This window comes from Bison bison, unplaced genomic scaffold (assembly GCF_000754665.1).
Source record: "Bison bison bison isolate TAMUID 2011002044 unplaced genomic scaffold, Bison_UMD1.0 scf7180017864172, whole genome shotgun sequence".
NCBI lineage: Eukaryota > Metazoa > Chordata > Mammalia > Artiodactyla > Bovidae > Bison > Bison bison.
In genome coordinates, this window is record NW_011494744.1 from 2,480,236 (window position 1) to 2,507,542 (window position 27,307).

Here is a 27,307-nt window from a genome sequence, read left to right on the forward strand (position 1 = left end):
CCCTCGCCCCTCAACCCCATCTCGCCGCTCAAAAAGCCCTTCTCCAGCAACGTGATCGCGCCGCCCAAGTTCCCCCGCGCGGCCCCGCTCACCTCCAAGTCCTGGATGGAGGATAACGCTTTCCGGACCGATAATGGTAACAATCTGTTGCCATTTCAGGTAATGCTCAGGTGCACCTGTATACGCTTTCTTTCCACTCCGCTCCCTTTCCCCTGTCTTCCCTGCCATTTAATCGGCCATTGATTGTGGTTCTTTAAAAAAGGCAGCGTTTGCCAACTCCCCTGCCGTTTTCCGAAGCCTTTAGTTCACTGAGGGTGTTCCACTACGGGGACAAGGGTGGGGGAAGCGTTGTGACTGCTCGAGGAATCTTATTTATGCACCCTGACGAGACAGAAAGGGGCCTTTTTCTTTTAGCCTATTTTTTCTCTCCGTCGTGCTTGTGCCTCTTCTTTTGACCTTCTTTGACAGGAAAAGCTGCAAGTGTATGGCAAGGTGCCGGCATAGTCCCAGGCTGAGTAGGCTGAGTGAGATTCCTGTCGTTTTCAGTGGCTGCACATTTCACGTTATGCAATCCCGGGCTCAGGGTGTCTCCGGAAAGCCGTCCACTCCCAAACCACCCTGGCCCTACTCTTCAAGGGGTTAACAGCCCTGGAGTGGTGCTATTTCAGACAGTTGCATATGCTCAATTAAACTAATGTGAACACATGTGTTTATGTCTCGCTAAGGTGCTGGCATCATTAATAGCAATCAGCATATTGCCCCTGCCGGGAAAATTAGAGTGTGAGATTCCAATAAACACTGGAACTGTATCAGGAACCAAGATGGAAGAGTGGAAATTCTAGGGGTAACCCTTCCCATGTTATCTAGGACTTAGAAATTGTTTTGTTTTGTTTTTAATCCAGAGGATAGAGACAATAGGACGCGACCTTCAGAGCCATATTGCAATGGAGTCTATTTGCTAGCTGGCACTGAAATATTTAAAGCTGCAGTGTCCTTCAGTTGGGTTATTTAAGAAGACAGTGCAGATCAATTACACTATTTGAAACTGGGCAAAGTGAAAGTCTTGCAACTTTAATGAAAAATGAGCCTTGTGTCTTGGTGTTAAATGCCAGTGAAAAACTCAGGAAGTGCCCCAGACAAAAAGGTTGAATGGAGTGTCCTTATTCTGTACTTGCTTTCTGATCCAGTGCGTGGCCACATCAGTTGGCAGTGTGCTGGACATCTTGAGTTGGAAAGGGTGGTGAGGGTGAGGATTCACTGGAGGCCTTTGTTCTCAGGAAAACATTCATCCTTCACTTACAAACTGATTTGTCCATAGGCTTCCAGGCTCGGTTAAAAAAGAAAGAAGGAGCGAGGGCGGCTCTGGGTAAGACCCAGCTTGGATCTTTGGATCCAAGGAAATGAAACAGAAATCCTTTGAGCATTGCTGAAAAATGGCAGAATCAACATTTGACAGAGTTCGTTTAAAGCATCAGGTGCAGTTGGAGCCTTATTTTATTGCTCTTTACATTTCAGATGTGATGTTTGGCGTGGCTCCCATCCGTGAAGGAGGAGGTAGGGATATTAAGAAGCACATGATGCTGTAAGCTAGAGCAAGAATTTTTAACCTCCTCAGTTCAAGGGGGTCTCTGACACCCATAAATTATGTGTATGAGAATTTTTAATGAGACAATCTTACCAGATTTTTACAGGATTGCTTCAGGGATGGAAGAGTCCAATTTCTCTATGTGCTTATTTGTGTGTGTGTGTGTTGGAGGGCTAGACAGGCAGGCTGCTTTTGATAGGAGAGCCCCTCTTTTTCTAACAGTCTCTCTCTTTATTCTGATGCGCTCTACCCAAATCTAGTTTTAGAAGATAACCTAAAATCTAACAGAGAGATTTCGGGCCTGGAAGCTGATAGTGTAGACATTAGCCATCTTTTTCTAAGAGTAGAATCTGAATACAACTAGGTTTTGATTAATTATTTCCAGAAATGGGGACTAGGGAGAGATTAAATCCATAAAATTTCCCCCAAACTGATATTGACAAGTAATGTGTGGATTGCCAGTTGTTTCTCAGCAAAGCATTTACCAGCCATGCTAATAAGAGCCAGATGGACTGGATTGAGTTTGGATTCTTGTTTTTTCATCACTGGTAGTGCTATTGAGTAGGGAAAGATGGCCAAAAGATTTGTAGGAGGAGAGATTTGATTGAAAATTGAGCTTTATAAATTTGGCCTTAGGAAGAATTACATGGACTTTATGTCTCTTTCTCTCTTTTTAAAAACTATTTATAATGGAGCCTTAGGGTTTTGAAGCAATATTGGAATCAGAGTAGGAGTAACCTGGCTGTGTTTTGGCTTGAAATAGTATCATATTAGGTTTCTATTGATGAATATATCAAGTTTAAAAAGACAAAAATACCTTGAGTCTTGAGTGAAGAAATTTACATGTTTGTGTATGTATTTGAATCATTTTTCTACAAAAAGAAAATGCCTTAAGTAGTTCTTAATGACTTATTAAAAAATTATTTTGATAAATAGGACTTTTTTCTTTAAATCTAGGAGTTTATTTCATAGAATACCAACTTAATTTGTTTTTATTCCACAGACTGTTTGAGCTAAAAGGGGCTTTCAATAGTGATCTACGTATCTTAATATTAAAAAAAAAAAAACCATATCTCCTGCCCATTCCCAACAGTGCTGGTTCACTCTTTCGCCAACTAATAAAATAGTTTTTGGAACTTTTCTTCTGTGGTTTATATTGTGAAAGCAGTCACTGTATTTGAATGTGACTTTTCAAACTACACATGCTTTCTATGCCCTTCCCTTAATTCTAACAAAGTTGATTGGTTTCTCTGCGTTAGGGTGGCTCCTTCCTTAGGGATTACTTGTATCTAGAAGCCACCTCGTTTCTGTAAATAAGGAAACTGAGGTCCTGAGAGGTAGCATGGCATAACTAAGGTACTGGTGCTTTGGCTAATTTTGTCGATGTGTGTTCTTAACTTCCCTGCAGCACTAGTCTTGTCAGGTACAATTCATTTTAGCATCAGGCTCTCTTTAGGCTCCATTCAAAGGGACTTTCTTATGGAACTATCTCATGAGGTTCTCTGGCTGGCTCTTAGTGCTGTTCCACACACCGTAAGAGCTCAAGAGCAGTGAGTTACCCCGCGTGGAGTATTATACTATGCTTCATTCTCTTATTTATGTAAGAAAGAGAAGCCTAGGTTTGTAAAAGGACTAGAAGCAGAGGTATTTTCTATATGTAATGAATTTGGGCTTAGATAACCGTTGTTGTCCAGAGACATTTAGAAGCAACTTTTGAGAGCACCTGTTCCACTACTCAGCTCATTTTCCAGAAGAGGAAATGAAAGTTCAAATGGCTTCCTCAAGTTCAGGTGGGTAGTTTCTATCAGAAGCAGATTTTGGAGGCAGATTGCTAGGTTCACATCTTAACTCTGCCAGTTCCTAGCCTTGTAATTGTCAGTAAATTGTGTGTACATGTTGATCCTCAAGTTCATCATCTGTAAAATGGGAATAATGATAATTACTTGCTTCATAGGAATTCAGTGAGAAGCTACATATAAAGTGCTTAGCACAATTTTTGGCTCATAGTAAAGTACCTTATAAATGTTGAATTATGATTATTGCTAATCATAATGGTGACCAGAGGCTTTGTATGATCTTATCATAGTGTGGATTACTGCTTTTTCATCCTGTGCAATCTGAAAAACCCCAAACTTCTGTGAAATGTTAGTCTTTTTTTCATCTGTCTGAAGGTACTCTCTGGTTACTGTAACAATGAGGTGATCGCCCACTTACCTATGAGCGAGGCCCTTTGCTAAGCACTTCATATGTAGTTTCTTTTTGGAACTCCTTTAAAGTAGAGGATTATGATTAGCCTCATTATCCTGACAAAGACATTGAGGGTTAGTGCGTTTACATTATTTCCTCACAGTCACATAGCCAGTAACTGGCAGAGTTGGGATTTGAACCCAGGAGATATGCCTCCAGAGCCTGTGGAGGTGTATAACCTCCAGGACATCAGGTAACCATGCAGGAGACTGAGCGGCATCTGTATTTGACATTATGATATAGTCTGGAAATCATGTTGGTAAAATATTTTTGTATAGTGAGAAGCAGAGGAAGAAAAATACAGTGCCCATCCATATGCTACCATTTAGATTCAACAGTAATCAAAATTTTCCCTATTTACATATTTACTTATTCTGTGTATTTTTGAATTTGTATTTTTGGGAAAAAATTCAAATTATATTCTTCTTTCTCTCCGCATTTTTTATCTTTATCCCACCCATCTTTTTCTATCTCAGGTTGAGAACAACTCTATAGATTTTATATTTTCTGTCATAAATCTACTTAAATGTAATTTAGTGTTAATTGTGCTGGTGGGTTGTCTATAACAGAGAAAGAAATTCCTTACATGAATTCATGGGAATATAAATTATTAAAAAAAATATGCCTAAGCATAATAAATTTTTAAGAAACATCAATATTTTCAACCTACCTATTCTCCTTTTATTTTTGAAACTATCTTTTCAGGAGGTAAACTGTCTAGTTTATTCTTGCTTTTGAGTAAGGATTGTATGTATGGCCTAGCTTTAAAGCTAGAGACCTTTCTATAGTTGGTTTCTTAACTACTGCTCTAATGCAAAACCACTTAAAGTCCACCCAATTCCACAAATTGTTTCAGAACTTATTATGGTATGGTTAATATGTATGCCTGAAAAGCTTCAGTATCTATATTCTATGTAAAAGAGGCATTGGTTAGAAAATATTGGAAGGTTTTCTTTACTACTGAAAACATTAATATATAAACTGTATACTTTAAAATTGCATGTAGAAAAGGACTTAGCTTTAAACTCTTCATGACCTTGTAGCAAGTTGATATAAAAATATGCTCTCAGAATTGTAATGAGTTTAGATATCCTCTAAGACATAATTTTCTACTTAAATAGCTTTCTCCACTGGTTGGCCTATTTTGCTGTCTTCCAAGGGCTGCATAAGGGGTAATGCTTATCCACTTGGGAGGGTGTCATTGCTTAGATAGTTTTTGTAGTGTTTTGATCTGCAAGTGTCAAAAGAATGTGCTTACTACAATATGAAAAATTTGATGAAGCCTTGTGGATTTTACTGAGGAAGGGAATGGAGGGGAATATAGAGTAGTGGACAGCCTTTATAGTTTGGAATGAGGAAAACTCTGGTTGAAGCCCCAGCTCTGTCACTGGTGATTAGAATCAAGTCATTTATCCAATGATTTCTTTTTCCAAAAGTCTGCAAAAATGGAAAGAGAGCCTGTATTTGGGGTTTCTTTTATGAGAGAATGTATACAGGTGTCCAGAAAATTACATACTGGTATGGCAGAGACATTACTTTGCCAACAAAGGTCTGTCTAGTTAAGGCTATGGTTTTTCCAGTGGTCATGTATGGATGTGAGAGTTGGACTGTGAAGAAAGGTGAGCGCCAAAGAACTGATGCTTTTGAACTGTGGTGTTGGAGAAGACTCCTGAGAGTCCCTTGGACTGCAAGGAGATCCAACCAGTCCATTCTGAAGGAGATCAGCCCTGGGATTTCTTTGGAGGGAATGATGCTAAAGCTGCAGCTCCAGTACTTTGGCCACCTCATGCGAAGAGTTGACTCATTGGAAAAGACTCTGATGCTGGGAGGGATTGAGGGCAGGAGGAGAAGGGGAAGACAGAGGATGAGATGGCTGGATGGCATCACCGACTCGATGGACATGAGTTTGAGTGAACTCCGGGAGTTGGTGATGGACAGGAAGGCCTGGTGTGCTGCGATTCATGGGGTCGCTAAGAGTCTGACACGACTGAGCGACTGAACTGAATTGAACTGATGGCTCTTAAATGGCACTGGTAACTAGAGACATTTCGAGTTTAATAGAAGACATGCTTGTTGATAGCCAGTAGTCCAGGGTTAAATGCTAGTGGGCATCTGGAAGCGGAAAGGGCCTAGAAAGATGTGTCCAGCAGCGACAGAAGAGCAATGAAAGGCTGTGTGTGTGTTATGCTGACTGTCTGTCCTAGAAGCCAGTCATGGTGCTCTGAAGGTGCTCTGACTTATGTCACAAGGATGGTGTGTATTTGTAACTACCTGCTTCTTCTGTGGCTAAGTCACCAATGCAAATGTGAGATTTTGGTTGTTCTGGAGCCCCAAAGGCTCTGATCTGAAGCTCCTTACCACCACTACCCTGAAGACCACGCCAGCCTCTGTAGGGAGCAGGATAGTTATGAGAAAGAGAATTCAGTATAGATACCCGCGTTGGGTCTTGAGAGTTGAGGATTATATTCTAGCTATAGCTTCAAAGGTGCTTTCCTGGAGAGATCACTGTGCTTGCAGTAGTAGCTGGCTTCATAGGGAATTTTCCACAGTTGGTTCTTATATCTTGTAGGTGGCTTGTTCTGCAGGCATCTGTTATGCTTCAGTCCTGTTACATTTAGTTTTCATATGCTTCGGTGTTCATTACAAGTGCTAGGCATGTAAACTTCTTAATGTGAAACCGTTGTAATGTTTTGACCTAATTTGATGTAGGGAAGTACTAGTGAATTAAAATAATACAATAAATTAGCATATTCGAATCAAGACCACTTTCTTTCTAGAAACACTATTACATAATCCTCAGAAATAATGACTGTATGATATTAAACATTGTTAGCAGTCTTCAGAGTTAGAGTTAGAGAAATGGGCACCAAAGAGCCTTTATCTCATTTGAAGTGATCATAGAATAAATGTACACAGAGGGAAAGAAATGTTGTGTACTGATATTGTTTGGATAAGACTTGTACAGCCAAATATCTTCATTCCTCAAGTGTTCAAACTTATTTCAAAGGCAAGGTCAAGCACAAGAGAAAAAACTTAACTCCCTATCTTTAGGAATTCAGTGCAGTGAATTAAATGGCCAGTGTGACCAACTGAACCAGCATCTAGAAGTTCATGAGCGCCTGACATAGGTGCTCACTAAATGAATGAATAAACATTTAAATACAAGTTGCTATAGTTTTGTCTTTTCTACAATACCACATGTTTAGCATTTTCAAGACAACTTCTCCACTATAGCATTTCTCTACAAGGTGTTCATAGCATATGAAAACATAGGCAAATGTACAGAATGTCATAAAGGATATCTTCACATATTTTCTAGGCTGTGACTCTGTTTGTAGGTTTGGCATGCTAAGAAGTAAGCAAGGGTCTTGCTTTGACGTAAGAAATTTTGGCAACCAATAGAGGGTAACGTTAACTTGTATCCTATGAGCTAAATTTTTCTTTACTTCTTTACTATTAATCAACTCATTCTTTTGGAGTTAACTGACCCTGTCATGGTGATCATGTTTTATTCTTGTCTTCCCAAATAAAGTTATAAATATTTGAAGTGACCAGAATGAGCGTCAGAATACATATTAAGGTGACAATTCTTTGGTCTAAGAGGTTGACAGAGAAGTAGATTATAGTCAGCCTGTTCATTTAGTCATTCATTTGAAGATTGTGAGGTTGGAAAGCAGAGATGTAAGGGGCAAAAGACATTCTATCTTAGGTATATGGTAGAGTTTGGGGACTAGCTAAGGATTTAAATACTTCAGAGGAAACATTTTAGTGATCTGACATTCTAACCCCCTAAGTCCAGGAGACCTAGTTCTTAGGTTTCAGATAGCCAGCAGTTAAAAAGGACAAGAAGTGAATGTGCTCAGAAGCACCTCTCTTTTGCAATCTGTTGTGGAAATTTTCCTTTCCTCTTTTGGACTAGAGACATATAAACTAGATATGCAGGGGATTAAAAATAGTGAAGACCAGTAAGGTTTATGAGTAAAGATTGTGGGGAAAGGCGGAGAGACAATTTTTGGATCATGAATCCATTATTTATGTGTTTGCATTTGATTTTATGGGTAAACTATTCAATTCTTTGCCACGTTGTTATTTAAAGTGATTGTAATCAATGGTAGAATCCTGTGTTCAGATAAACAGCCTATGCAGTATTTTTGTTAATCACATATCTATTACAGAATTCCCTGATCAAAGGGATGGGATTTGTATTAAGTTTCTTTTGGCATCTTTGTTCATAGTCATAATCCATGTACTCCAGCTTGTGGGTGTTGTATTATTTTTGATGTTGTCTCCAAACAGATTCAGCTAACAAATACAGGGGACCCTGCGTGTCAAGCACTGGCCTCACCCTTTTCACATAAACTATTTTATTTAATCCTTATACATTCTTGTGAATTAGGGATCATCCTCCTCCTAAGACTCAGACTATCACCGGACTAGTAAGGTGACAGAGGAGGTCTTTTGACTCTATGTCCAGTTCTCATTTTACTACACCTGCTTGTCTGTTACCACTTAACACTCTTTCAGTGTGCCTTTGATATTTCACTCTTTCCCCAGAAATTCCATGATTCCCCTCATCCCTCATTTCCTATAAGCCCTCCTTATTCACTGAAATGAGATGAGGTTTTTGTTTGTTTCCCCACACTAGAATGTAGGTTCCACAAAGACAAGGACCTTTTTCACTGTTGTGTTTTCGGGGTTGTAACGGTACCTGGGATATTTTAGGCACATGGTAAATATTTGTTGAATGATTCACATTTACAAGTGATTGATAAGATATTTATTGGTCATTTGCATGTAGTTGGCAATGTAAGAGCAATTTCATCTTATAAAGATTTAACTGGCTGCTACCCGAGGTCAGGCACTGCGGATTAAAGTTGAGCCGTATCCTGTCCTCACCCAACTCCCTGAGAAACGTGAGCTAAAAAATAGGATGGTAAGTTTTATAATGGGGTGATATCACACAGCAAAGAGAATGTGTGGTTGAATCAGAGGAAGGACACATTAAATTGTGGAGAGGGTATAAGGGGTGGGCTGGAAAGGCTCTAGGAAAGTCTTTTGTAGTTAAAAATATTTTCAAATGTTTTCTGATTTTGAGAGTAATACATGTTCATTATAAACTTGAGGGAAAAAGAGTGGCCATCATTCTTTCACCCAGAAACAATTATTCTTAAAGTTTTGGTGCATTTTCTAATAATTCTGTCTTTAATGTATTATATGTATAGTATATTTTATATGGTTGAGATGATTTTATTGTAAATACTTTTATTTCCATATTTTTTAGTGTTTCATACTATTAAATTTATAAACTTTTTTTTATTATTGCATAGTAGTCCATCACAGGAATCCCTTGCAGTTTAACAAATTATATTTGTATTTGGAGGATTTCACTTTTCAGTTTTTAACTGTTAAACATAATGGTGTCATGAACACCTTTGGGCATTTAAAATTTTTATATAGAGGTGAGTGGATAGGATTCCATAGACAGACCAGGACATCATGGTTGGCGTTGCAGCAAAGATTTATTTTAACAGAGGGAAAAACAGAGTCACAGGAAAACACATGCACACACACACACACAACATGGTGTATTGAGGAAGCAGAAGATTCAGCATAGTGGTGACACTAGTGGGAGATGAGGCTGGAGATGGAGGTAGGGTCAGATCCCAAAGGACATTCCAGCATTTCTGTGCCCTCATCTTTTTTCACTGGGAACACTGAAGGATTTTTAAGCTGAGAAAGCCATCGCAAGGCTTTAATCTGGGCAGTGAAGTGATCAATCTTTGTTTCAGAAAGATTATTCTGGGATATGGATGCAGGAACTATACATAAGCAGGGAAACCAGTTAACACGTAAGGACCTAAAGTGATTGAGAGGAAGCCACAGACTTGAGGAGTGAGTTAGGAGACCAACTGGAGGAGTGGTGATTGCTTGGATGTGGGTAATAAAGGAGAAGGAGGCGTTTAGAATGACTGTTCAAGTTTTGGTTAGGCAGCTGGGAAGGATGATTCAGAGGTGAAAAGGCTTAATAGTGGCAGATTAGAATTTTCATGACTCATAAACCCAGGTGGGTTTAGAGTGAAGGAACTTCAGGAGGGAAAGGTATGTGTTGGGAATATTTGAGCAAGTGATTTGACATTTCTTATCCACCCATGCTTTTGTGTGACTCTTAATGCATGGGAAGAAGGCCTTATTAAGATAGATTACTTTGTGGACTACTTATTAGAACATGAAATCCTAGAGAAGAAATAACTACCGTTCTAAGTCAAGAGCTTTTTCTGATTCTAGTCTTGATTTTTTTTTTTTTAATGGTACTCTGAGAATTAGAATATGTGTTAGCCAAGTAGTCATCTTGTTTATGGGTTACAGCTAGGCATCACAAAAGCTATAAGGAATTGCTAACCAATCGTAGGCGAGAGTAACAAGAATTAAGAGAAACGGGCCCGGGCATCCTTTATTACTTAAGTTGAATAAACTCACTTGAGAGGTCAGTATATGTTATTAGCCAGACTGAAATATCACTAATAAGGTCTTAGCAAAGTTGAGTTTAGATCTTATGGAATTTAGCTCTTCTGTACTAATAAAATGCTTAGTTTTTAAAATGGGCGCAAACATGATGAAATGTTTTGAAGCTTAAGATCCATAGAGCCACAGAGAGATGAGCTCTCTGAGAGGCTGAAGGAGAGATGGGGACAGGGTATAAGATCCCCCAGAATTGTGTGTTTATTCATTTGTATTTCTAGGGAGAGAAGTGGGCTTTAACATCCATTAAATTTCCAAAGGAATGCATAACCTGAAAATGGTTAAGAATCACAGATGTAGAATAAAAGCGATGTCAAGGCACCCAGTACACCTTTAAAAGATGAAAACTTAGGCATCTCATAAACTTTATCTTTCTCCCTCATCATAGCTCAAAGGAATTTTCCCTAACTATAATTTGAGAACTTTCTAAATAGAAGCGATCTAACTCCTCTTTTATCTAGCTTTTTCTGGAGCACTCAAATTAACTTTTCATCATAATTTTTGGGCATTTATTTAATTGGTTTATATATATTAAATCACATACTTACAATGACACTAACATTAAAAAGATTAGGGGACAAACTCATCATTTCTAGGTGGGCTTGCAAGTAACCTGGTAGGACAGAAGTTTGTGGACTTATTGATCACTGGTGTTTATGGGCTCTTTTTTTTTTATTGGAAAGGTGGAACTTGTGGGTAAATCTGGAAAGTAAATTAAGCAAAGCTTCAACTATAGTAGATGCTCATGTATTGAATAAATAAATGGACTAGAAGTCTTTTCATCTGTTTTTGTTTTCTATTTTTCCCTTTTTGCTTTGGACTAGAAATTTTTGACTCAAAAGAGGGCTGTTGATCCATTTCTAGTTCAGTTAGAAATACTGCATGCAGAAATTGCAAATATATGTGACCTCCTTTCCTCAGAGAAATAGTTCCCTTCCCATTTGTGTCTTTGTTGTTGCTTTTCCTACTTTTATAACCTACTGAAGAGAATAGAGAGTAGACTAGAGGTGGTGGTGGTGGTTTGGTTGCTAAATTGTTGTCCGACTCTTGCAACCCCATGGACTATAGCCCTCCAGGTTCCTCTGTCCTTGGGATTTTCCAGGCAAGAATACTAAAGTGGGTTGCCATTTCCTTCTCCAGGGCATCTTCCCAACCCAGGAATTGAAACCTGGTCTCCTGCATTGCAGGCAGATTCTTTACCGACTGAGCTAGAGGAGAGGGTAAAAATTGGAAATTTAGACAGGTAGAGGAGCAGTTGTCCTAAGTCTCAATGATAGACCTGCAAGATACCAAGAGATCTTACATTTTTCATGTAGAAACAATGTTGCCTGTATGATACAACATTATATGTTGTTGTTTAGCTTCGCAACCAATTAACTACTTAAACCAGAAAGACTGTTTTGTTAGTTTGCTTGTTTGGGGAGGGAGTTGCTGGGTTTTGTTGTTGTTTGTTTTTAATGGGACAGTTTAAATTGAAGCTTTACCAGGCACCTCATTGCCATCATGTTCACTCAGAGTTCAAAAGGTATCTTGAGGGGGGAGAAAAAGCTTAAAAATAGTTGTCTCTTAAGCTGCAAAAACACAGTCGGAATACTTTGAATCATTTTACAATGCTGATGAAACATGATTTTGCAGTGTTTGTCAAATTAAATTTTGTGTTGATTTTAAGCAGAATACAGACAGACTAATGTGCTAATGTTTCAGGCTGTTGCAAAGTGTAAAACTTGGTGAATGGAAAATTTTAAACCCTACTTTCAAAGGCTTCATAAATTTAGCATTTTAGAGGATTTGGGACTGGGTGGGGAGATTGATTTTATCATTTTGACTTTGAATTCCTCAACATTCCAAAGCCATGAGCTCATCTGAAGGTAGCAAAATTATTTAGTTAACATTTTAGAGTTTACTGCCTACTTCCTGCTTATTTGCCAGAGTAGGTGATTCCATTTGACCTATCAACTTTGATGTGATCTAGCATATAAAATGTTATTCCAGTGCGGCTGTTTTAAAGTTGATGAATCATTCAGGTATAACACAAGATTTTCATTTAAAAATACAGTGGGATATTTGATATTCTAATTCAGGCCTAGATTCTGTTAAATGTGAAATATAGAAGGGGATTTAAAGGATATTATAGTTTCATTTCAAAAATGTAAGGCCTGGAGTGAGGAGAAAAGGAAGAAGAATCTCTTGATGGTGAAGGTATTCCGTCACACTGAGGGTTATAATGGAGTACTGAAGCAGACAAGGGAGTTGAAGTGACACATTCTCTTAGCGGGATATGAATAATAGAGAATGTATTGAATACTGAGACGTCAACGGACATTGAAAGACATTGAAGAAGATTTCAGCGAAGAGGACAAAGCAAGGTAAAAGGATGCTTCAGCTTTTGTTACAATAATTAAATATTCAAAAAGGCAGCCACTTTATCCTATCCAGGAAGTTAAGCAATTGCCCATTTTATATTCCAGTTTTATGCAAGCAAGCCATAGGCAAGTAAGCTGACATCAGGGATTTATATTAAAAAATTTCTTCTAGGGAATGTCAGAAGCAAGTTCAAAACCCAGTTTTTTAATCTCCTGTGGCATGATCATAATATTCATGATGCCTCTAAGACAGTTCGTTTGTTCTAAACCCTCAAAGAAAGATAGACCGTGTGTTCAGCATAATTTGCATTGTGTATATTATTAATGATCTAGTCTAATGACTTCACACAATAGTCAGAATTGTAAAAAGATGGGCTATGTAGAAAAGATATGTTCTGTAGATCTGTATTCTGTAGAAAAAGCTGTAGAAACTGTGCTGTGTAAAATTCTTACTCATATATTTTCTCTTTATTATAAATCTATAGAAATTCACATATATGTGGCAATGCTGTTAATTGGAGTTTGAATTCAGTATTTACAAAGTTCAGACTATGTTCTTGGACTGGTGTTAGGTCCTAAGGATGACTCAAATTATATGAATCCTATCTCTAGGAACTAACATACATGCAATGGAGCTTAATATAAAAAGCAAAGACCAGATAGTGTGATGTGCTAGTTGCCATGAAAGGCCAAGTAGGGGCAAGAATAATTTGGCCTAGAAGTTTTCTTTTTTAAGTGATAGGGAGTTCCTTGGTGCTCCAGTGGCTGAGACTCTGTACTTTCACTGCTGAGGGCTTAAGTTTAACCCCTGATCAGAGAACTAATATCTCCCAAGCTGTGTGGCCAAAAAAGAAAAAAAAAATTTTTTTTTAATTTTAAAAGTGATTGTGTTAGTGTCCCTGTAGCTCCATTTTAAAGGATAAATAGAATTTGATTCAATAGCATGAAAATCCAAACTAAGGAAAGAAAAATGAGCTATCAACAGGCTTATTGAAAAGACTTTTCTGATGAGAGCTGGAAACTTTTAGGTCTTACTGAGAGATAAGGATGGGTTGGTTGTTCCTTAGGATTATACATAAATAAATAAATATTTTATTTACTAGATTCCACTTGGTTTTAAAAAGCATATAAGAGAACTTAGATTAGAAGTAGAAGAGATAAAGGATGCCTTTCTTTAGGAAAATGGAGCAGAGAATTAGACTAATACTGAAGATGCTTATCATGATGGTGACAATTTTGAATGTCTGGCTGTAGAGAGCAGGTTTGTCCTGCAGACACTGGGGAGGCCTGAAGGACTAATATGAGAGCAGTAGCACAATAAAAATATGTTTTTAGGAAGATAAGGCAGATGGTTTGAAGAAATGTGTGTGCCTGCCACAGTGCAGCCTGGAGGCAGGGAGGCTGGTGAGAAGGCATGAAAATCTTGGGTTTAACGAAATGGCAACCCACTCCAGTGTTCTTGCCTGGAGAATCCCAGGGACAGGGGAGCCTTCTGTGGGGTCGCACAGAGTCGGACACGACTGAAGTGACTTAGCAGCAGCAGCAGCAGGGAGGTTTATCCTATCACCAAATCTCAGGAGATATTTCTGGTAACATCACTTCATGGCAAAGAGAAGGTGAAACAATGGAAACAGTGAAAGGCTTTATTTCTTGGGCTCTAAAATCACTTTAGATGGTGACTGCAGCCTTGAAATTTAAAGACGCTTGCTCCTTGGAAGAAAAACTATGACAAACCTAGACAGTGTATTAAAAAGCAGAGACATTGCTGACCACAAAAACTATGGTTTTTCCAGTAGTCGTGTATGGATATGAAAGTTGGACCATAAAGAAGGTTGAGCACAAAAGAATTGATGCTTTCAAACTGTGGTGTTGGAGAAGACTCTTGAGAGGCCCTTGGACTGCAAGGAGTTCCAGCCAGTCAGTCCTAAAGGAAATGGGTCCTGAATATTCTTTGGAAGGACTGATGCTGAAGCTGAAGCTCCAATAGTTTGGCTGCCTGATACGAAGATCCGACTCATTGGAAAAGACCCTGATGATGGGAAAGGTTGAAGGCAGGAGAAGGGGACGACAGAAGACAAAATGGTTGGATGGTATCACTGACTTAATGGACATGAGTTTGAGCAAGCTCTGGAAGATGGTGAAGGACAGGGAAGCCTGGCGTACTGCAGTCCATGGGGTCGCAAAGAGTCGGACACAACTGAGCGACTGAACTAAACTGAATTTCTCCCCACTGTTTATTCTGAAATATCAATATATAGAAAAATTCAAATAACACTAATGCATCGTTTCACAAATAATCCAAGGTGAGCTCTATTATGACTACTTCCCAGGCCAAGAATCAGATGAAAACCAGTCCATCAAGGGAGGTATAACTGGGAAATCTTACAAAGGGAAATATGTCAGGAGTGCTGATGGATGGGGTTGAGGAATTGGAGTACAAGATTCTTGTGAGCAGTTATGCTTAAAACAGTATCTACGTTAGGCTTTTCTCCTCTCCTCTTTCTCTTTCCCTTCATGGCTTTACCCCAGCTAAAATGTGGTGACAATGTATTTTCCACAACATTCTCTACAGAGGTCCTGTCCATTAAAAGGATTGAGGAAGAGGATGGCCTTGCCCCCTTCTCTTTGGCACTTGCAGAATTTTGCCACCTTCTGTCTGAATTTTATCATTTGGAGCTTAAGAAATCAAAATTGCTGTTGCCTGTTTTCTTCTTTAACTCCGGACAGGGTTATTTTCACTTCTTGAATTCCTGTTCCCAGGGTGAGTGTTATGTTGCTCAAGGGCTGTTCAAGTAAAGATGAGCCGCAGGCATGGAGTTAAAAGTGAAAATGCAGAACTGATGTAAGGTCAGGTCCTGGCATTGAATGAGGGTGTCTCTTCATGCTATAGTGTTCCCTGTAACACCTTCTGTTGCTCTTCCTTCACAGAATTCACAAAAGGGTCATCTTAGGTGTTCAGCAATTTATGTTGGCTCACTGTAGATTGTAGACTTGAAGGCAGGCTGGAAAACAGGGTCTCTGCTTATAATTTTTTGAGCTTTTTGAACACATCTCTCCTTTTTACATATGTGTGTACACAAATAGACACACATCCTGTGGAGACATTTTGAATAGACCATTTAATTATGAAGTGGTATTAGTGATCTAAAATAAAAGTAAATATTTCTCTTTGGTTTTAGAATACTGTTTTCTCAGTGGTCATTCTTAATCATTCTTCATTTGTTAATATGGATTTGATTTGAGTATTCGTTGAGAGTGGGGAAATAAGAAACTTGTTGAAAATGAAAGTAAAACTGCGAGATTGTTGTTCATCGTATTAATAAATCAAGTAAATGTATTTTTGTCATAAATGCATAGTTCCCAAGTTAAGATTTTTATTCTGATGTTCTGTAGTTAGGTTGCCATAAGATTTGGAGGGTATCTGATGTCTGTATTTATTAAGAAAATCTTCTAATTTACTGATGTGGAGAACTCTGAGGAAGTTTCCTCAGAAGAAAATAGTTAACCTTGGGTGGGATGGGTGATTATTTTGCAGTAAGTGGGAATGTGTTGCTTGAGATTAGTATGTGTGCAATGGTGAAAAGTTGAAAATTGAGTCTTATGTATGGTTTTCTGTTTAGTGATTTGAGGGTGTATTTAGCTTTTCATAAATATGGCTTATTTAAGTGGCTATGATTCTGGAGTTTAAATGTCGCCATTGAAGGGAATCAAAATGGCACAATGTAATTCACAACGTAATTCACTCTGTACTGGGCAGACTTGGTGGACGTCAACTAACTTGCCACATTATAATCAGCTCTAAACTGGGGGGTTTACCCTGGCCTTTGGACTTTAAATTGGTGTTTTACTGAGTTCTAAGACTGAGAGGGCTTTCCTGGTGGTTCAGTTGATGAAGTATCCACCTGCAATGCAGGAGACCGGTGTTTGATCCTTGGGTCAGGAAGATCCTCTCGAGAAGGAAATGGCAATCCACTCCAGTACTCTTGCATGGGAAATCTCAGGGCCAGAGGAGCCTGGCAGGCGACAGTCCAGTGGGGTTGCAAAAGAATCAGCCATGGCTTAGTGACTAAGTTACCAAGACTGAAAGAAAAGTAGAGATGGCCACATTTGTTTTGTTTCTTTCTTAAAACTCCACTCTTTTACAAAACAAGAAAATAATAAGGATTCTACAGTCTGAAACTTTAGATGATGTTTCCAGCCTTTTTATAAGACTCAGAAACCTCAATAAAACTGATACAATATAGCTGTTGTCTAATTTAATGTTACATACTCCTTCCTACTCTGTAGCAGGAACTTTAGTGCCCATGTGATCTGCTCTTTCACTTTTCCAGAAAAAGGTAGATTGCTACAAGTGTGGATATCAATTTAGATAATTTAAATCACTAGACAGAACAACCTATATATGAGTACTTTTTCCTGACTGTTCCTGTTAAACCTCCTCAGTATGACTTATTGCATTTTACAACTCTTAGTTCATTGACGTTGTTAACGCCACATACAGAGACCACCAGGGAAACCAGTTGATCAAACAAAGCCAGATTTCCTAAACTTGCTGAGCCAGCACCATCTTGACAGTCTCATGAGTGTCTTAAAAGTGGGGGAGTTAGTATACATAAGTAAATTTTGGAGGCTGAGGTTAGTTCATTAACCTCAGTTATGCAGATGACACCACCCTTACGGCAGAAAGCAAAGAAGAACTAGAGAGCTTCTTGATGAAAGTGGAAGAGAAGAGTGAAAAAGTTGTCTTAAAACTCAACATTCAGAAAACTTAAGATCGTGGTATCCGGTCCCATCACTTCATGGCAAATAGATGGGGAAACAATGGAAACAGTGAGAGATTTTATTTTTTTATTAAAAAACTAAAAGACACTTGCTCCGTGGAAGAAAAGCTATGACCAACCTAGACAGCATATGAAAAAGCAGAGACATTACTTTGCCAGCAAAGGTCCGTCTAGTCAAAGCTATGGTTTTTCCAGTGGTCATGTATGGATATGAGAGTTGGACTATAAGGAAAACTGAGTGCCGAAGAATTGATGCTTTTTGAACTGTGGTGTTGGAGAAGACTCTTGAGAGTCCCTTGGACTGCAAGGAGATCCAACCAGTCCATCCTAAAGGAAATCAGTCCTGAATATTCATTGGAAGGACTGATGTTGAAGCTGAAACTCCAATACTTTGGCCACCTGATCAAAAGAACTAACTCATTGGAAAAGACCCTGATGCTGGGAAAGATTGAAGGTGAGAGGAGAAGGGGATGACAGAGGAGGAGATGGTTGGATGGCACCGCCGATTCTAAGCTCCAGGAGTTGGTGATGGAAGGGAAGCCTGGCGTGCTGCAGTCCATAGGGTCGCAAAGAGTTGGTCATGACTAAGCGACTGAACTGGCTAACTGAGTTTAGTAATAGGGTGGTTTTAGGTCAGAAATTAGCATAGCTTGGGCAAGGATTGGTTACATTTGTAAACTAGTCTAGTTTCCAGAATAGTGATTTTAACTTTGGAATATAGGAATTCAAGCTGAGTTGCCATTAAATCTGTCTGTAGCTGCACTGCCCAAAGAAACGGACTGCAAGGCACATAGGATAATTGTCAGTTTTCTAGTGGCATATTTAAAAAGTAAAAAGAAACAAGTGACGTTAATTTTAGTAATGTATCCAAAATAGCATTTCAACACGTTACCAATATAAGAATTACTAACAATGTATTTTACATCCTTCTTTTCATACTATATTGCAAAATCTAGGATGTGCTTTCCCACCTACAACACATGTCAATTTGTTCTAGCAACATTTCAGTTACTCTGTAGACTCATGCGGGTAGGGCTCCCATATTGGACACTGCAAATACACAGTCTTAGAACAAATGGGTCTGAGTGAACTGATGATTAAAGCAGTTTTGTTTTAGTTTGTGCTTTATGTCGTATTTGGCACAGTGTATCTGTACTACAAACCATAGTATAGTTTTTTCCCCCCCACAGGGCACCTGATTGTTTTTCTTTCTCTTTTTTATTTTTTAAATTATGAAAACATGATAACACATTTACAGGAGACTTGGAAAATACAGAACAAAACTGCATTTAATTCCACTACATATTAGAATTTTTTTAAGTAGATCAATTAAAAATTTTATATAGTTTTATAACTTGTGATTTCTATTTTATTTCTTACTTTTATGCATAAATCTATGGTTTCCATTAGCATGCCATCATTAAAACAACATATAGAGAGATACAATATATAATTTACAAAGAAAATATAAGAGGTTTTTAATATGCTTGACAGACTGTCTACTAGGCTAAGTCTTTGTTTTCATCAGGTAGACTGTTTCGTCAGATTTTCTAAAGCTAGTATTTTGAGCAACAGATATTTCCCAGAAATGACTAAATGCATATATTGTACTGACACTGTTTCTGTTAATTTTTTGTGGTGCTTTCTTTATAGTTGACAAAGACATTTTACATGCATTCTTGTTGTCACTAAAAATATTCATAGATATTATCTTTGAGCTTTTATGTTTACATTTTGAATGAAATAGTTTTCATATAGGATAGATGAGTTGTCAACAAAATTATTCAAATGAAAAGTAGTTTTGGAAGCACCGTATATCTTGAGGTTTTGTTCATCTCTACGATTTTTCCAAGTGACTAACAGATTGTTCAGTAGTTTAGATATTATTCAAAGAGTGTGTGTGTGTGAGGGGAGGACTGTATGTGGGTATGTGTGTACATAATATTTTCCCTCCTTTCTTTTGATCTCCAGCAGTTTCCGTCTTCTGTTATTTCAAAATAATTACTGTAGGTTTTTCATGTGCCATATATATAGAGAGAGGGGGCTTCCCAGATGACACTAGCGGTAAAGAACCCACCTGCTAATGCAGGAGACATAAGAGACTCAGATTCAATCCCTGGGTCAGGGAAGATCCCCTGGAGGAGGACATGGCAAGCCACTCCAGTATTCTTACCTGGAGGATCCTAAGGACAGAGGAGCCTGGGGGGCTACAGTCCACAGGGTCGCAAAGAGTCGGACACTGCTGAAGTGACAGCACACGGGCATGCATGTAGAGAGAGATGTATGTATATGTATTCAGTTCCACTTGAATGCAATTTATCTGCCACTTGCCTCTTTCGTAATTCCATAGTTTGCAGCCTGTAAATCATGCCTTACTTTTACCTGAGTTCATCATTACTTCATGAAAAAGGAATTAAGGTTCATTCTGAAATGCCATACCATGCTATATGACATCTTTACTTCCCTAGGTGATGACAGAGACAAATAATATTCATTTGTTTATTTATTTCACATTTGCTTGGTGCTACATTCGGTTGCATAGTCTACTAAGTGTTTTGCTGATATCTTCATAGCATCCATGTAAGGTAGGTGTTATTGTTATTCTCATTTTTCATATGAGGAAACTGATTCACAGGGAGGTTAAGTAGCTTGCCATTTCTATTGAAATGTGAGTGCTTTTCGATGTGTTGTGATTTACAGATTTTTACTTTTGCCTATCTACAGAGCAGCAGAGTGTTACCATTCTGGCTGCCATTGGTCATCCCAATGAAAAGACTGATTTTCTTTCTTTTTGACCCTGCCACCCACTCCAGTATTCTTGCCTTGAGAATACCACGGACAAAGGAGCCTGGTGGGCTACAGTCCATGGGGTTGCAAAGAGTGGGACACGACTGAGCGACTCACTCACTCACACACACACACACAGGCTTGCGAGATCTTAGTTTCTTGACCAGGGATTGAACCTAGGCCATGGCGGTGAAAGTGCTGAGTCTTAACCACTGAACCCCCAGGGAATTCCCAAGACTGATTATCTTTGCATATGGTTGTATGAATAGTGAGTTTTTTCTGCTTTTTCCTTTTTAGTTCTTCTTGGCTTTTCTTTCTTTTTTCCTTTCTCAACTTGTGCCTTGAAATCCATCTTTTGAGTCTTTGCTTTTGGAATACTGTACATACCTCGTAGTCTCGTTGAATGAGGATAATCAAAACAGCCAGTCCACTTGCTTGTTCTTTCTTCTGTCTCCAGAAGCTATATTATATTCTAGTGACATAGAGTTCATGGGAAGAATAATATCTGTATTTATACACAAACATGTATTTGTGGTTGTGTATTTATTTATGTCCACATGTAAATTTTTTTACATTGGTATCTCAGTTTTTAGGCTGTCAAATTCCCACCAGATTTTGGAAATAAAATTAATTTTCGTGAATTGAGTCAGTTTAAGACTCTCCTAATGTCTTCACCTTAAAACAAGGTCCTACTTTAATTACTTTTAAAAAGCAAGGTAAGTGAAAATTTTTCACTTAAAAGTAAACACTTCCCTCAAAGTAGTGTTTGAAACACAAGTTGAAGTAAAACATTAGGGTTTTTTCAGTCATCTAATAGATGTGGGAAAGATTTAAAATTATAGACAGAAAAAAACCACTTTAGAATTATTCGTATTTTTGCTTTCTTTTGTTCCTGTAGGATTCAGCTTAATGAATAAGAAACAATAATATAAAAAGGTACAACTCTTTTTCATACAAATACCGCTCCACACCAGGAATGATAGAAAAATAATGGCTAGATAATAACAGAAATGAAAATTATTAACTAGGAGTGATTACCCACCTAGACACAGAAGAGCACATAGTTTTAAAGCTTAGAATTGCCTGGGTTTGACTCCTATCTCAGATACTTTCTGTTTGATGTCTTTTTGCCTCAGTTTCTAATAAAACAAGATAATAGTATTTATCTCCATTGACTCTTTCTCTTATGAGAAAAAAATGAGGTGAAACATGTAAAGTGCTTAAAACAGTACTGGACACATAGCCAGTGTTGATCAGTTCTGCAAGTATTTAATTCCAGGAGTTTTTGTTAGCCCTGTTGCTGGTTTAATAAGACGACAATGTTCTGGGATATGTTGAAATGGTATTGGGCATGCTAAGTAAGTCTCAAAAGAACACCCTAATGAAGTTCAGATGAGCTGAGGTGTGGGAAGATGCTTTCAGGGATGTAAAGTACTCTGTAAATAAAAGGTAACAGGAGGAAATCAGATTACTTGTTGCTTTAGGATGCTAGTGAATAAATATTTGCAGATCTGACTTAACAGATAAAGCTAATACTCTCCTCCAGTTCCCCAAAGTTGAATACTAGGGAAAAGATTTAAGGCCACAAAAAAATAGTCTTTAAAATAAACTTGGACTCTTTTGTGGTAGAATATTATTCTGAAGTTGGGCACATTCACACACAAATTAACCTGATACTGTGCTGGACAAATGGTTTCCTAAGCTGTATCCTTAATGTTAATAGTATTTACAAATGAGTCTTATCTGTTTATAGCCTATAGCATATATTTCCTTTGAAGAATCTCTTTGAGTCCTTCCAGATTTCTTGAGGAAGTTGAACCCAGGTGTCTGTGCAGGTCTCTGTGCCTCTGGCCTTCTTTTTCTGGAAACATTTTTGATGTCTCTGTCGTTTGTGCTCCCATAATTCCAAGCACACAGCTCTGTCATTGTGCTTACCTCCTTATATGGTAATTATCTGTAAGTGAGACAGCTGGCTTCTTATGGACAGGCTGTGCCTCACTTAACTTCTTAATCTTTAATGCTTGACATATTAAAGTTTTTAATACACGCATGTGGAATAAATGAAGAAAAACAGCCCTCAGCACACTTGACAAAATCTTGTTAGCACTAACATTTAAAGCTGTTCTTCTAAAAAATGTTCTGTGATGTAGGTATTTTGGAAATTCTGACTGAACTTCCCTTAATCTAAATTATTGCATTTTACTGTATAATCTCTAAAGTACCTTAGAGGAGCATTACAAGAATGATATGGGCTTCATTTTGAACTAAAAATTTTTTTTTAACCTTCCAAATACCAAATATTTTAATAAATATAGATGCTTTGCATTTTGGATACTTTAACAAGTTCACGTTAAATGTGATAACATCTAAATGGAAGATTAGGCTGAGGATTTATAGATGTTCTTTTCTTCCTGGAATTCTTACATAACAAATACTTTTTTGTGTGTGGTTAGCCTTCTCCAAGGATACCTGATTTGTATTGAGAACCGAATTTAATATTTAGTTTCCTCATCTGTAAAATAGAGATTATAATATCTACCTCATAGGAAAATTGTAAAGATTAAATAACCCAAGTGAAGTACTGAGCACAGGGTCTGGCACATATTATCCATTATATGGTAGCTGTGACCTAGTAAATTCTACAAGACTTGTCATGAAAACCAGTATACCCATCCATTTCCCTCTCTCTAGAGGTAGATTGGAAGCTATTTTTGTAAATCAGAATTTTATGTCAGAGCCAGTGATCATAAAGGGGGAGTAAGCCTTTTCAAATTCACAAAGAATACATTTTAAAAATGGTTAAGACAGAGCTTTTACTATACTTATCCTTATATTTGTTGTTACTTAATCTGTTTTTATTATAGGTCTCATCTTGACTCGAATGAGATTGTACAGTAAACTGGAGAAGCAGGGTTTTGGGGGGTTTGTTTTCCCTCCTTCCATTAGAAGAGAGGGGTTTGGAAACAGCATACTGCGCTTCTCTTCCTCTGGTTCCAGTCCATCAACGTGGGGTGAATTTTCTTGGTACTCACCAGGTTCCCTGCTTAAAAATAAACACACAGCACGTTGGTGACATCTCCATTGGTGGCCGGGGAGTGACAGCAAAAAGCTAGAGTCCATAGCCCTTAATCTACGTGGACGCTGGGCACGGCATCATCTATTGGTTTCTGAAGGGGAGAAGAACCCTAAACAGGTGCTAGCCCAAACTGACAGAGTTGTTGCTTTGTTGTTTTCATTGCCATAGGACTATTTGCATTAAAGCAGCTGTATTTTGCTGACCAGTTTTTAAATACAGGGATCAAAGGATAACAAGGGGCCAGAGCAGAAGCATTCACGTCGCGGCCCCTGTCAGATTCTGGTGAATCTGCGAATTCTGCTGTCACTTCACCTAACCGTTGGAGCCAAACAGTTGAACAGCAGCAGAGCATGTTTTGGTGTTTATGAATGTAGATATATTTTATGGCCTAGTGGTGCTTTTAGGTAGATGCTGGAGCATATCATTCTTAAAAGGTTGTACATGGGATAAGCTGGGTCACTGAAGGTCATGGTACTATCATTATAAGACTGCAATCTCTGGGATTAAAAAAGAAAAAACTGGTCAGAAACAATAGGAGACATGAAAAAGTGCTGTGGTTGAGGGTTTCCGGGGGAACATTAAAGACATCTTTATAAACGGAAATGAAGGGACTTCCCTGGCTGTCCAGTGGTTAAGACTCCACGCTTCCACTGCTGGGGGCATGGGTTTGATTTGATCTCTTGTCGGGGAACTAAGATCCCACATGCCACGAAGTACAGCCAAAAAATGAAGTAGAAATGATACATACTGTGACAATGGATGGCATTAGTTATATGACTGGCAGTAGGGTTGCCTTTTGAATTTCACTACTGTGTGATTTCGATTTAATTACCTGGATCCTTCAGTGGCTCCTGAATGGAACATACTTTGCCTTCTTCAGTCATAGCTCAAGGAGTTGTTAGGACTTAGGCGCTGTGACCAAACTAGGTAATTTTCAGGCAGTATCATAATTCCTATTCAAATCTTAGGAAAGCTTTTTTCTTTTTTTAAATAATAGTTTTATTGAGATATAATTCATAAACCAAGAAATTCATTCACCCATTGAGTATATTTACTAAATTGTGTGTCAGTCATTACTATCTAATTTTAGAACATTTTCATCATGGCCGAAAGAAACCTGTATCCATGAGCAGTCACTCCCGACTTCCCTCCCCACTCTCCTAGCCCTAGGCTATAACCAGTCTACTTTTCTGTCTCTGGATAATTTGCCTGTTTTGGACGTCTTCTATAATTGGAATTATACAACATGTGATTCTTAGTGACTGGCTTCTTTCACTCATCATAGTATTTTTAAGGTTCACCCATGTTAGAGAACATCAGTGTTTCATTTTTTTGTTGCTGAATAATATTCCACTTGGTGGGTATTTGCATAGTTTCCAGTTTTTGGAAATTGTAAGTAAAGTTGTTTTATAAAGTTTTGTGAGCATTTATGTACAGATTTTTGTATGGACATGTGTTTTTGTTCCCAAATTGTTTTTCCAAAGTGGCAGTAATATTTTGCATTCCCACTGGCAATTTATGAGAGTTGTTGCATGTCCTAGTCAGCATTTGGAATTGTCAGGATGTTTTGTTTGTTTGTTCGGGTTTTAGCCTCTCTAATAGGTATGTGGTTCTTTGTTAGTTTTAAATGAAAATCTTGCAGTATGAAGCCATCGGGAGGATGATTTAAATGTAAAGCAATCATTTACTGAATGCCTGTTATATGCCAGGCCCTCTACTGGGTGGTGAAAATATGGAGAAATAAGTTATCTCTCTGCTCCCATGGAAGTTATAGTTTATAGAGGATAACAGGCATTAGTGTAGATTATCTGGAGTTAAGATGTTGGGGTCGGGAACACCAGTAGAATCCAACAATACCTGGAAATGGTCAGTTTTGTGGATGGATTCTGACATTTATGGTCAGTAACAAGAAAACAATATAGAGAGTATATGTACCTTTGCATAATATTCTAAGATAGGTTTTGGTTGTGAAGGTCAAGTTCCCCTTATGTTGTCATGTCTAATAATCAGCTACTTGGGATAATATTCTGCTGCCTAACACTTTTGGGACAACATCAGCTAGTCACAAATGCACAATAACCAGGAAAAGGGGAACTTTAATTTTCGGAGTTCCTTGGACCCTGCTCTTCTGACCTCTCTAGTTACCGCTTTCCCTTTCTGTGTCCTTTCTAGGTCTGACTTTCTGCCTTTTACCTAGCACACTGCTAAACTGTATACTCATTCCTTTTAAAAGTGCTTATGTACTTAGCTCTGAGCTGTTGACCACAGTCAGAAGTGGTAGCAATAGGCATTTGTGCTTTTTGTCCAGTTGACCCCGTCAGTATTTACCCAGCTAGATCTGGCCTCAAAGTGAATGTCATTTATGGTGAATAACATTCTAAGAGCCATTCTTCCCTGTGTCTGATAAACTGGGCCTCTTACCACATCTTATGGTAAACCAGTGAGGAGAGCTGTGCAGGAAGATTGGGTGGCAGGGAACAGGACAAGATGAGGTGAAACTCCTGGGTTGTCCCGCAAGTTGTCATGCTCATCTCATTTTTGTGCATCTCTCAAGCAGGTCAAACTATCCTTTTTGCTCTTATACAGTAAGGAAAAAATATGATCTGATGAAAAGTTTGAGTGGTTGGAATTAGTCATCCTTATGAAGAAAAGGATGAGAAAGCTTTGATTTCTTTATGTACGGCTGTGTTGCAGGTTCTTGAGAATTTCTTGCATGGAGAATTGAATTGACAATAATGTTAAAGATTATTAAAATTCATAGCAGGTGCTGGGATCAATTATTTTTTTTCTGAAGATAGGAAAGTGAGAGAGATCTCAACTTTGTAAGGACTTCAGGTTGGATAAAAGGTGCATCTGCTTGCTGTTGAGTGACTGAGGAAGAGTCTACAATCACATTTTCAAGAGGGCTACATATATGGTAATCTCATTTGAGATGGTTAAAATTGACTGAAGGACTTGATACCTACTGAAGATGAGATGAAAATCTACATTTGAAAAGTTATTTTTTTTTCTCTTCCCCATAGATTGGTGACATTGATTTTCCTTTATGTGAGAAAGGTTTTAATCTTTGGGCAAATGTTTATCAGGCAGCTTGGTACTATAGTAAAGTTCAGTTTGATATAGGGACCTCATGCTTTTGATACGTTCTGACATATAACAGCAGTATTGGTTTAGAACTATAAATTCCTAGACTTCTACTTTGTGATAAATAGAAATTTTATATTACTACTCACCTAATTGTTTCCTATCCCTGTCTAATATTTGTTATGAAATGTTCTGTTTGTTCTTTCTGGTACTCTTAAGCATATTCTATGCTTGAGATTACTACATGCTGATCTTTAGCATGTATTGCCTCTTGGATTTTTACTCAGGGCTGTCAGATTCCATAGATCCTTATGTTTCATTAGTAGTGGTGTCCTTCATAGAAACCAGGGGTCAGGAAACCATTGTGCCAAAGTAGCCAAGATCCGTCTAGTCAAAGCTGTGGTTTTTCCAGTATGTATGGATGTGAGAGTTGGACCATAAAGAAGGTTGAGAGCAAAAGAATTGATGCTTTTGAACTGTGGTGCTGGAGAAGACTCTTGAAAGTCTCTTGGACTGCAGGGAGATCAAACCAGTTCATCCTAAAGGAGATCAGTCCTGAATATTCATTGGAAGCACTGATGCTGAAGCTCCAATACTTTGGCCACCTGATGTGAAGAACTGACTCCTTGGAAAAGCCCCTGATGCTGGGAAAGATTGAAGGCAGGAGGAGAAGGGGACAACAGAGGATGAGATGGTTGGATGGCGTCACCGACTCAATGGACATGAGTTTGAGCAAGCCCTGGGAGTTGGTGATGAGCAGGGAAGCCTGGCGTGCTGTAGTCCATGGGGTCGCAAAGAGTTGGACATGACTGAGCGACTGAACTGAACTGAGACAAAGTATGGAGGAAATGCATTTAAAGGACCA

At 38.4% G+C, this 27,307-nt stretch overlaps 1 protein-coding gene across 1 annotated transcript in view; it reads left to right on the forward strand.

The window, feature by feature from the left end:
- Positions 1-27,307, forward strand: part of CPEB3 (cytoplasmic polyadenylation element binding protein 3) — a 158,330-nt gene that overhangs the window by 4,256 nt on the left and 126,767 nt on the right. Inside the window, 1 exon segment of the mRNA XM_010842220.1 lies at positions 1-159. Coding sequence (XP_010840522.1) covers positions 1-159 — 159 coding nt within the window.